Below are 11,754 nucleotides of genomic sequence, written 5' to 3' on the forward strand. Positions count from 1 at the left end.
GAGCAGCCAAGAACGTCAACCCCTACCTCCACCTTTCTGCAATGGCCCCAAAGCCGAGCCTGCCTACCCCAGCCTCGGGGAGGACATCAGCCTTGCCAGGAGAGGCACGGGCAGGTGAGGCAGGGCTGAGGGGTGTCCCCTGGGTGGGCAGGGGCTGGAGAGCAGGGCCGGCCAGGCTTTACTGGCCAAAAGCCAACCCCCCCCCCAAACAAATGCTTAGGAACGAGTGTAAAAGGCAGGGTCAGCACATACCACATGTTCCCCTACTTCACCGCCAACTACTTGTAGCTTGGAGCCTCCCTCCCATCCGTGTAGTCACAGGCAAAAAGAAATTATCTTCCATTAACGTGTCTAGTTTTTTTTCTTAAACCTTCAGAAAATCCTAGCAGTCCCACCAGCCCATGGCCGGGACTTCCAGTTTAACTGTGGTGCGTACAGGACAACATAATTTTGCTTGAACTTGTCTTCCGCCAGCTTCACTCAGCAGCACTAAGCTTCAGCTGCTTTTGGTTCCTGGTGAAGGCTGAAGATGGGGTTTTAAAGCGCATTCAGCAGCCTGCACAGTACCAACATGCCCGTGTTAGCCTGCTGCCACACAGGGAGGGGGGAAATGAGAGCTGAAGGAAAGCCCCTCCAGCTCCAGGGGTCTGCGCTCAAAGTGACAGCTGAGACTCAGATAGGCCACGGCCGCAGGAGGGGGAAAACGGTCTCCAAACACGGCCTCTGCTTTACGATGCGTGATTTAGATGCACAGTATGATGTTTTTAAAAGTAAATAACTAAAAATATTCATTAAGAGGGAGTTTACTGTATTGCCTCACAACAGAGCCTTTTTTCTGCCTGTGACCTTCTCAAAGAGGCAATGTGAACAGTAAAAAATAATAATAAAAAAGGAAGTACTGAGCTAAGATCATGGTCTTATGACTCTTACTTTTCATACGCTCACATTCACACTAGTTGCCTCTTCCCTTTTATTTAATACCTCTGTGTGTGTGTGTGTGTGTGTGCCTGCACATGTGTGTATGAAAAAATATAGGCTGTAATCACACAGGCTCTGTAGGCTCCACATTATTGTGATTTTTACATTGTGATTGTGTGTGCTTATGGCTGTATCTATGCAACACTTCTCCGCTTTTCAGGGGTTTGACGGCATCTGAAACAGAAAGGCTATTTCAAAAGGAGCTCATAAGCTGTTAGAAAGACGATGCTTATCCTTTTTTTTTAAATTTGACACTCTGTATACCTCCTACTGAAAAATATTAGTATTAGCAGAGAGAAAAAAACCCCACCATTATCTTCCAAAATGAAGACCTGACTATCTAATGTACCGCTTTTACTCTCAAACACAGAGGCAGGGCTGCTGCTTTCAGCTCGCACTGCGAGCTCTTTGCAGCGCTATAAAGTTACTTGTTTTAAACCAGGACCTGACGTGAATTGACTGTACAGAAAGCTGGATTATGATGGGCAGATAAAAGGAGAGGCCCCTTGAGCTCTTCAGTGTTGTCAAATATAGTTGCTTTTCTATTACAGTTGATTCTCTGGGAGCAAGTAACTACCCAAAGATTCTGGCGGGTTTTAAATGTGTAAGCAAAGTCTGGTTTTGAACTCCATCTCCTAATGGAAATACAGACTGTGTGCACCGTGCAGGTTTCAAAGTAAAATGCAAGCAGACAGGAATCCAAAACATGCACCCCTAGCCTTTTTTTTTTAAATGGCCCATTTATTTCAAAGCCAACCCTATTATAATTAATTTCAGGGAAGAGAGAACAGGCTACTTCTTTTTTTAATGTTTGATACTGGCAATACTAGCTCTCATACACTGATGATAGTGAAGTGAGTTGCAAGTTCTGCTACCCCCCAAAAAAAACAAACCAAAAAAAGGGGGGGGAGAGGGAGAGTGCGGCACATTTGTCGAATGCCGCTTTCTGAGCTGAGGGCAGGTGAAGCTGCTATCGCCGCCATAGCTAGAGGCACCGAATGGCTTTTTCCACTGAGGTGAGCGCAGCCCAAGCCTGGACGGCGTCTGATGGTACTAAGATACAGCCAAACAGCGTGTGTGCACTACTCAGCCTGCTTACCCTGAGACTCTCGCTGACAGTCTTGCTCTTAATCGCAACTACAAGCCCCGTCTCTGGTCAATGATCACACACATAGCTCAGTCACATTACGTCAATTCCAAGCTGTTTTTCAGGGGTGAGAAGAGCAGGATGGAGAGAGGATTATGAGTTTCTCGAAATGACCACTGGTGTTGCTGGGAAATTTGCTTTTCATTCATTTTAAACGATGAGCTAAGTATTCTATCATTCAAGATTCTCATTAACCAGAGGTGATTCAGCAAATGCAGAAAACAATACACGTAGATAATACCTGCACGGAGCAGGATGACGCACCTCAGTGAGTGTCCCTGGATGGCTAGCAGTTTTTGCATGCCTTCCTTTGGGCTCTGGAAATATCTTCCTGAACTACAAGGAGCTGCCTTCAGCAAGTGCTTCAATAGGTATCAGCCTCCGTGACGCTGATTTTGCAGCTGGGAGGCTGTAGAGAGCCCAGTCAGTCCCAGGGTGTCACTGCAAGCCAGCAGCAATTCTTTCCCTCTCAATGTCGCTTCACAGCCCTCGCTGACGCCGCCGTTCAGCCGGATGAATGAGAGGCCTCCTTCGGGTGTCCAGTGTCAACAGATGAAAAAATTCCCCAAAACTCAAACTCAAACCGGTATTTTTTTGTGAGTCCTAGAATAACGCCAATTTCTAATGTTATCTACAACTTCAGATTTAAGATTACGTGTCGGGTTTGTGTTGATTTGCATAGAAAACCAGACTGCCATTTTAAAAGTAACATTACTATTACTTTAAAATTATATATGGCTCTACTTTTTATCTGGGAAGCAAGATTTATGAAACATTGGCCAATGTTGAAAGCAGGACTCTTGGAAAAAAAAGACCATTAGAACTATGTATTCAGGTGGAAGTGAAAATATTCACTGAGTGGGGACAAGGAATATGACTTCCATCGAATTTATAAAAGCAGCAGGCTAGTAGATGATCAGTCAGGGAAAATGTTAGTGCGGGGTTACAGTTTAAAGGCGACAATTATGCTGATTTGTCACAGGATGGATCAGGTAACAAGAGGCTGTGACCAGCTGCGAAATAGAGGATCTGCCCTCCCATGGTCAAATGTTATGGGAGACAAAACCAACAATTTTTGGTCCAAAAGTGATCAAAGCCATAGGCAAGCATTACACTGATCACCCTTGTCTCTGTGCAAAGCTGCAGTGTTTGAGGGAAAACAGTTCCTGCTGTTTTTTTCTGCTGTCCAGTTTTGCTGATTCTGGGTGGGAAAGCCCCCGTCAGTCACAGATGAAGGTGGTGAAGGTCAAAGAGGGAGTAGGAGGCAGGGCTGCCTCTACCTTAATTCTTGTATGGACTCCCACAATTACTCCCTTCCATCAAACTCAGAGCTTAACTAATTTTTAGACCATTAAGCCATATTTTTAGAGATGAAATAAGATTAAAATGAAAGATCTTACTTTCATTAGGGTTCCTCATCTATTCTCAGTGCATCTGGAAAGCTGTCTTTTAAAATTAGTGGTTTATAAAGCTGGAAAAAAATGACAAGGGTGGAACTATTTCATCTGTCAAATTCTTTAATGGCTATGTGCTTTAGACCCTTTATTGGGTCAGCAGTTTTTTGCTTTGGGGAGATTACAGTACTGTTGTGGTTTAACCTGGCAGGCAGCTAAACACCACACAGCCGTTCGCTCACTCCCTTCCCTCAGTGGGATGGGGAGAGAATCGGGGGGGAAAAAAGTAAAATTTGTGGGCTGAGTTTAATAGGACAGAAAAGGAAGGGAAAATATTAATAATAATAATAATAATAATGATAAAAGAATATACAGAATAAGCGATGCGCAATGCAATTGCTCACCACCTGCCGACCGATGCCCAGCCAGTCCCTGGGCAGCAGTCGCCGCCCCCCGGCCAACTCCCCCCAGTTTCTGTACTGAGCATGACATCCCATGGTACGGAATGTCCCTTTGGCCAGTTTGGGTCAGCTGTCCTGGCTGTGCCCCGTCCCAGCTCCTTGTGCACCCCCAGCCTTCTCAGTCGGTAGAGCATGGGAAGCTGGAAAGTCCTTGACTAGTGTAAGCACTGCTTAGCAACAACTAAAACATCGGCGTGTTGTCAACATCGTTCTCATCCTAAATCCAAAACACAGCACTGTACCAGCTACTAGGAAGGAAATTAATTCTACCCCTGCCAAAATCAGGACAAGGACACATAAAACCCTCATGTATTTTGATGCTTCTTAGCTATAGTGTCATGACGAAGACATGAGAGGAGATATAAAAAAAAAAAAAACCACCAAGAAAACCCTAACACGCAGCAAGTATATGCATGAATACTAGGACACGTCTAGAGTTTCTATGTCAGCCTCTCGCCTTCCTAAGCTGAAAGTCGCTTCCTTCCTAAGCAGTTTGATGAAACAGCTAGTGTCAATCTAGGACAAGGGCGCACAGCTGCATCGCACTGTTAGTAGTCTACCAAGGTCTCTTCAGGTCATTCCCAGGGTCCAAAAGCACAAGGTATACACATGCAATAAACACATTCTTTTAATCATTCAGTAGAATTAACAGCCTGTGTGAGCAGTGATGACTGCAATCATATTTAAAGATGCAAAACATCTCTAAAAGGCGTTTTACCTTTTTTATTTTTAACACACTATTAAGTGTGAAACTAGAAGAGGAACATAAACAGGACATTAGTGAAACAGTATGTAACACGAATGATTTGAGAGTTCCTTTGGGGGGAAAAGGCTATGATATCTACCAAAAAGCCAGCTTAAGTGGGATTGAAAGCTTGCTCCCTGTGTGTGCGCACACATGTGTGCATGCGTACACATATGGAAACCTGCAAGACTGTCTTTTGAGATGTCCTGGTTTCGGCAGGGATAGAGTTCATTTCCTTCCTAGTAGCTGGTACAGTGCTGTGTTTTGGATTTAGGGTGAGAACAATGTTGATAACACACTGATGTTTTTGGTTGTTCCTAGGTAGTGCTTACACTAGCCAAGGACTTTTCAGCTTCCCATGCTCTACTGACTGAGAAGGCTGGGGGTGCACAAGAAGCTGGGAGGGGGCACAGCCAGGACAGCTGACCCCAACTGGCCAAAGGGACGTTCCACACCATATGACGTCACGCTCGGTATATAAAGCTGGAGGAAGAAGAAGGAAGGGGGGGACGTTTGGAGTGATGGCGTTTGTCTTCCCAAGTAACCGTTAGGCGTGATGGAGCCCTGCTTTCCTGGAGATGGCTGAACACCTGCCTGCCGGTGGGAAGTAGGGAATGAATTCCTTTGTTTTGCTTGGCTTGCGTGCGCGGCTTTTGCTTTACCTGTTAAACTGTCTTTATCTCAACCCATGAGTTTTCTCACTTTTACCCTTCTGATTCTCTTCCTCATCCCACCGGGGGGGGAGGGGGAGTGAGCAAGCGGCTGCGTGGTGCTCAGTTGCCAACTGGGGTTAAACCACGACATGAGATAACAAAGAATGCCCACCTGCATGTGAAGTTAAGAGCTTTTATTTCTGAACGTGAGGTGAGACTAACAGAAGAGTAATGGAGAAGACTCCTTTAGGGTCTTGACCTACATTCAAGGGTCAGCAATTCCTAGTTCAGCAATTCCTAGTTTTGTAACTGTTGTACCGCTCCCCGTTCTTCTGGAATCTGAAATGAATCCTGAACATGCCTCTGAATCATCAGGTGGGCGTTTCAGATGCTCCAAAACAACTCAGAGCCATCGCAAGAAAGCACTGACAGTAGTCCAAGTATTGTGACAGTCTTTCACAAAATTGTCACCCACACATACAGAAACTAGAAACTCTTTTTCCTCCCTTACAGTTTTTTTATGGATTTTACCAAAAGAAATTATATCATCATTCTTAGTGTATTTATTGAAAACAAGTGATAACAGTTTGTGGCAAAGCCAGTTTATTAGGTTTCTGGGATTGTGTCTTGCCCTCCCCCCAGCACATACAAAATAACCCAACTTTACAATTTGGTAAAGTGAAAATACATATACAAAGTATTCAGTACTTTTGACATCAATTTTGTGGGCAGAACATTACCACTGAAAGCCAGGAAGCGTACTGAATCCTGTGTTAATGACCACATTACCTTTATGGCAGAACCATTAAAACATGCTTTGTGCTGAAGACGAAATCACATACTTAAACATTGTTTCCACACAACTTGAATGACATGAGGGCCCTTATTTACAGGTTTTGAATAACTCAAATAAAGCTTAACAGATTTGCAGATGTTTGATATCAAATTTAACAGTAACATTTTAGCTACATGATTTCCTTACCTCAACCCCCAACCTGACTGACTGCCTGACTTTGGAATTCTTCATTCTGGTTTTATTTATTTAAAAGAAAAAGTTTGCTGACATACTTATACAAATACTTAAGATGGATTCTTTTAAGAAAAAGGATTAAGGACACGAGTGAAAAACAAGTTGTCCAAGAGGACTGTAAACCATATTTATTTACAATAGTATACACATAAATTTAAGATCAATCCTTTTCTTAAAAAAAATCATTAAGGACACTAGTGTTAAAAAGCTGATTGTTTCTGAAAGGACTGTAAACCAAATTCTAGTCATGTAAGGTTCAGAGTGAATACAGTTCCCTTTTACAAATGTTTCCTAAACAAAATTACTGCCACAGTTGTACCAGCTTTATAGAGGGAAAAAAGATTACCTTTTGTTTAGATTCTTTTTAAACTTCTTAATCATATTAGACCAAGCTGAATGCCCTTTCTAAATCTAGAAAAAAGTCAACACATCTTTCTTTTGTCAGTATAACTTGCAATGGAATTACATCTCATTAATTGTAATAGTTTAAATAATATTAGTTATCGTGCTTCAATTACTTGTTTCTAATGGGATCACTAGGGTGGCAGCTTCTGAACTGGCCCTTCTGTTTAGTTTCCAGTCAGCATCACACGCTACACATTGCAAATCAAAAATCTTCATTTTTACTTCAGTTCCTTAAAAAACTAAGTCACAAAACATTGTTTGACATGGCATCTGAATGAAGTCATAGATTGCATTCTATGGCTTACGTTTTGCTTTACGTAATACGTGCAACCTAGCACCATTTTTGTTATGAAACTTGACCTTCAGACAGAACTGAAATAAGATGGTTGCAATGATGAGAACACAGCAGAAGATGGTTCTAGAGGAGTAATTTCCCTCATCTGACCCACCACTAACTCACATTAGTAGTGCCAAGGATGCCCAACATACAGCCATGACATAACACAAGCAGGTTTTAGCTCAAAAATCTGTAACAGATTATGTATTTGGCAGGTTTTCTCCATATTTCAAGATCTAGTTCATTTTGTATTCGGAAGTATTTTAAGGAAGTCCCATATTCCTAGCATTTTGTCCTAAGCGTTTCCGTCCCTCAAATATGTTATCAAATTAGTTGTAGAAAGCTTTTTCAAGACATTTGAAAAGGATTCATCATCACTAAAATCCTCCGAAACCCCTATCTTTGAAAACCAGTATTCTTTTGCCAACTTCAATCTTTTATTCACTTAAGTGTTTTTACTTACCCTGGGACTCTCAACTCAAATACAGCATCTTTAGAAATAAGTCCTCGTTGAAGTTTTAGTAAGGTCAGAGAAGTTACGGACAGTTATAGTCCCAAATTTACCCCAAATCCTGTGCTACAGTACTTTCCGTAAGGAATGCATAGTTTAGTTTTACATGCTAATTATGAAAAATTAATGAAGTTTTAAGTAGCAAATTATTGTCTAGAGGTAGGGACAAGTTTGTCAATTCTCTTACCATTGCCATGAAGAAACAGACAAAGTTTACAGTGGAGTGACAGGCCAAAAGCTAGCAGTTTGCACCCACACTGACAGCCCAAACTTTATCTGACAGTCCTGGTTTTTGTTTTTTAAATAAAAAGGTACTTGCTTAGCAATTTGCTAGCGGTCACCAAATATTCCTTCATATACCAAAAACATCCCCACTCGCTGACCCAAAAATCAAGCTATCTGTCACAAAACACTTTTTCTCCTACATTATTCCAATGCAAGTAGCAACCAAAAATGTCAGTAAACTGGCTTACGATTTATAACCTTACCACAAGTGACGAAAACAATCTCAGGCAGCAAGAGCTCAAGTAGAATTGCTTTGTCAAAACTTCACTTGAAAGTTTACTTTCCCGTATATTTATAGTGAAACTTCAGTAATTCAGAAAGTACAATTACAAAGTGCAAGAACATGAGATGGGCACATCTACACCAGAAAAAAAAAAAACCACATTAAAGTGCCAAAGAGATCCACTATAATTGCTACCAAAACCTGGAACTTTGCCAAGATCATAATTTTGTAGCGTTTGCAAACAAGACAAGGTGATAGCGGATAATAGTATGATTTAACACCAGCAGGTCATGGCAGGTTTTGGTTCAGGCTTTATATGTATTTCATCGCGATCTGGGGGTTGACTAAGCATTAACGGCTTGTGACTTTTAAGCTTGTGAGCCAGTGTCATAAATATGGCCTCCACGTGGTCATTGTCATTGGGGTTTTTGGCAGAGGTTTCAAATAATGGCATACTGTGAGTATCAGCAAACTTCTGGGCCAAGTCCGTAGGTACCTGAATAGCACTCCTCAGGTCACATTTATTTCCAACAAGAATCCGTGGTATATCACTGGCAAGAAGGTGTTGTTTGCATTCCTCTATCCATGATGGCAGACTGTGAAAACTGGCAATGTTTGTCATATCATATACAAACACAACAGCATGTACATTCCTGTAATAGTGCTGCACCATGCTCTTTCTGAAGCGCTCCTGGCCTGCTGTATCCCATAGCTGGATCTGAAAAGGGAAAGACAATGAGAGAAAAAAAAAAGTTTTATTACTCACGTTGGAAAATAATACAAATTACCTCTAGCTAGGGAAGTCACACGATCACAGAAATTCACTCTTCTCAATTAATCATACTGAAGAGTTTGTGCTGAAGAAAACTGTTGATTTTACACAATTTCAGAAACTTTTGCTTTCAAAGCTGCTCACAATAGAAGCCAGGAAGAAATGATGATGCAACCTGATCGCAAATATGAATTTCTGAAAGTTTATTGGAGCATGCATTTTGTAAGATTTTTACAAAAACAAATCCTGAAGTCTTGGCAATAGCACTTTAATTTGAAAAAAACAACATGTATTTCACAGCACAACTCTAGGCTGACATGATTTTTTTACTGCCAAAAATAACGTCATTTTCCCCAAAGTTTTGTTCTTTGCATGAAGTTAACTGCCTATTGTGGTACTGTATAAAAGCAGGAAGAAATCAAACCATGCACGAGTAACACCGCCACCAACAAAAACAGGACAAAGAAATCTTTCTTTGCAGTGTATCTATTGGAATCAAACCCTCCTGTGATGAACCTCTAACTTCAGCTTATGTAATGCTTAAGCTAGGATTGTACTGTGGTTTGTAGTATCAAAGCACGCGTAAAAGGGAAAAAAAAAAAGGCATAAACCTCCTGCTAGCTTAACACGCTACTATTGTTTCCAGGTGCGCATCATTCTACCCCAACAGACTGAACATGTTTGTTTGAAGCCTAGTCAGTGTAACAGGCAAAAACCCAAACATTCAGAAGAACTGAAATGCTTTCAAACTTCTTGGGTCCAGATTAAAACAAAACAAAACAAGCCTTGAAACACAAGCAGATGTAAGCAACAACTGAAAAAAAAAATTTAAATGCACAATCATCCTGGTATAATGGAAGCCTGGAGTCCTCAGATGGGTAGAGTACGCTCCAGAGTTGTGCACCTATTGGACACAGTGATATTTTAACAAACTTGCTCTCCAGGAGACATGCGACTGCAATATACAGCAGTGAGAGCCAGTTCACCTACAATGCTGAATTAACTGTACACTGTAAGAGAAACTAGTGCATGGCTCTATCACACACACCTTAGTGATGGTGTTAACACTGAAAGACAACATTTGGTTTCCTGGGTCAAAGCTGAGTCCTAGTTTCCCGTCTGTCCTGTACAGCTGGTCCCTGACGGCTGATGCAGTTTGATTAGTACTTCAGCTTTTAACTTTTGAGCAGGAAATGTCAGAAAGAAATGTTTCCTCCCTGAGAATGAAAGGAGAGGTTTTCTTCAGACTCGGAATTCAAGTAATATTAAGTGTTCTGTAAACGATGAAGGTAAATTTAAAACTCAATCTGTTCCCAGGAAAGGTACAGCCGATATCTTCTCTTGATGAAATTGTTCTCCTATTACCATAGTTCTGCATTCCTTTGATCCAAATGTTTCAGTAAAGCTTATTTAGATATTGCTAGTGTCTTGACAGTTGCCTTGTTTACCATTTTTACCAGTGAGTTTGATATTAAAAGAAAAGGAAACCCAAGTGCCAGGGAAATTTGCTGATGGCAAGAAGCTAAGGTGCATCACTGATAGAGGAGGATTACAGTGCCACATAAATTTTTTTTTGAAAGCTGGAACAATAGAAATAGGGTGAAAATGACTAGAAGCAGATGCAAAGTCTTGATAACAGTGACTAATAATAAAGACTTTTCCTATAAGTGCAGGATTCATCAGTTTGGAAATTATTAAAACGGATGACGATCCAGATACACGAGTCGATCACAGGACATTATGAATCACTAGTGTGATAGAGTGAAGGAAAAAGAGTAAGGATGGTATGACTTTTTCTGCAATATTATGTTCAATCCTGGTCACCCATCCTCGAGAAAAACTCAGATTAGAGGAGGTGGAAACGGCAGTTACGGGTTTCATCAGGGGAACTGAGAATTTACATGAGAACATCAGAACAGCTAGTAGTAGTTAGTAGTAGCTAGTGTAGTCTAGTCCAGTTATCTGCAGCTTCTGATCCACAGACTTATAAAGATCCACATGCTGCTTCTACAAGGGTCATTAAGATTATTAAAAGCAAGGCAAGTCACCCTAGCCTCTGATCGCAGAAAACGGTAGTCAGTTGCAATCCATCTCATTTTAGAGCAAATACCCACTTTTTGCCAATGGTATTACACTCCAAACACAATTGACTGCATTGCCATGGTTTGTTAAGGGAGTCTAGACAATCAGATTAAATATAGGCACCTAAGTTTGGGTAAGATTCATTCACCTACCCAGATGAGAGATACTTCTAGGTCTATACACTTATAAAACATTATAAAGTCAGGAGACTCATTGAAGATTTTCATTAATTTGGAATTTGACAAATTAAAGAGAGAAGAAAGAAGCACAGACCGAAGTAATCCTTATGTTCAGACAACATAATGTTAAGGAATCACTATAGATGATCTTGGAAAATGCTGTATCAAATTAATTTAAAGAGGGAGCTCATTTTCACAGGCAGCTGTGAGCTTCCACTTCTCTCCCCACCTCATTCACAGAGCAGAAATCAGTCATGCTTCAGTCAAGCACAGATCCGCAAGTGTACTGCCAGCCTTGGGTAGAGAAGGGGAAATGAAATTAAAGGTTTACATATCTTCCAAGTTAAGCTTAAACTACAGTTCCTCCTAAATTTTATTTACATGCAGCTTTCAAGCTTGAAGTATATTATCTGAAATTAAATATGTTAATATTCTTGGCATGGAATCATTTGCACTGAGGGGCAAATCCTTCCCCAAGATTGAAAATTTCACACTTCAGAAGCTTCTCTTTTCCTCTTACGAGGTGAGCTTGAGGAGACCATTCAATTTCTG

At 41.2% G+C, this 11,754-nt stretch overlaps 1 protein-coding gene across 1 annotated transcript in view; it reads right to left on the reverse strand.

The window, feature by feature from the left end:
• Positions 1-8,443: 8,443 nt before the first annotated feature.
• The window catches only part of RAB33B (RAB33B, member RAS oncogene family), a 6,036-nt gene continuing 2,725 nt past the window's right edge, over positions 8,444-11,754 (reverse strand). Inside the window, exon 2 of the mRNA XM_009328869.1 lies at positions 8,444-8,887. Coding sequence (XP_009327144.1) covers positions 8,444-8,887 — 444 coding nt within the window. The remainder of the gene's footprint in view (positions 8,888-11,754) is intronic.

This window comes from Pygoscelis adeliae, unplaced genomic scaffold (assembly GCF_000699105.1).
Source record: "Pygoscelis adeliae isolate BGI_AS28 unplaced genomic scaffold, ASM69910v1 Scaffold66, whole genome shotgun sequence".
NCBI classification, from domain to species: domain Eukaryota; kingdom Metazoa; phylum Chordata; class Aves; order Sphenisciformes; family Spheniscidae; genus Pygoscelis; species Pygoscelis adeliae.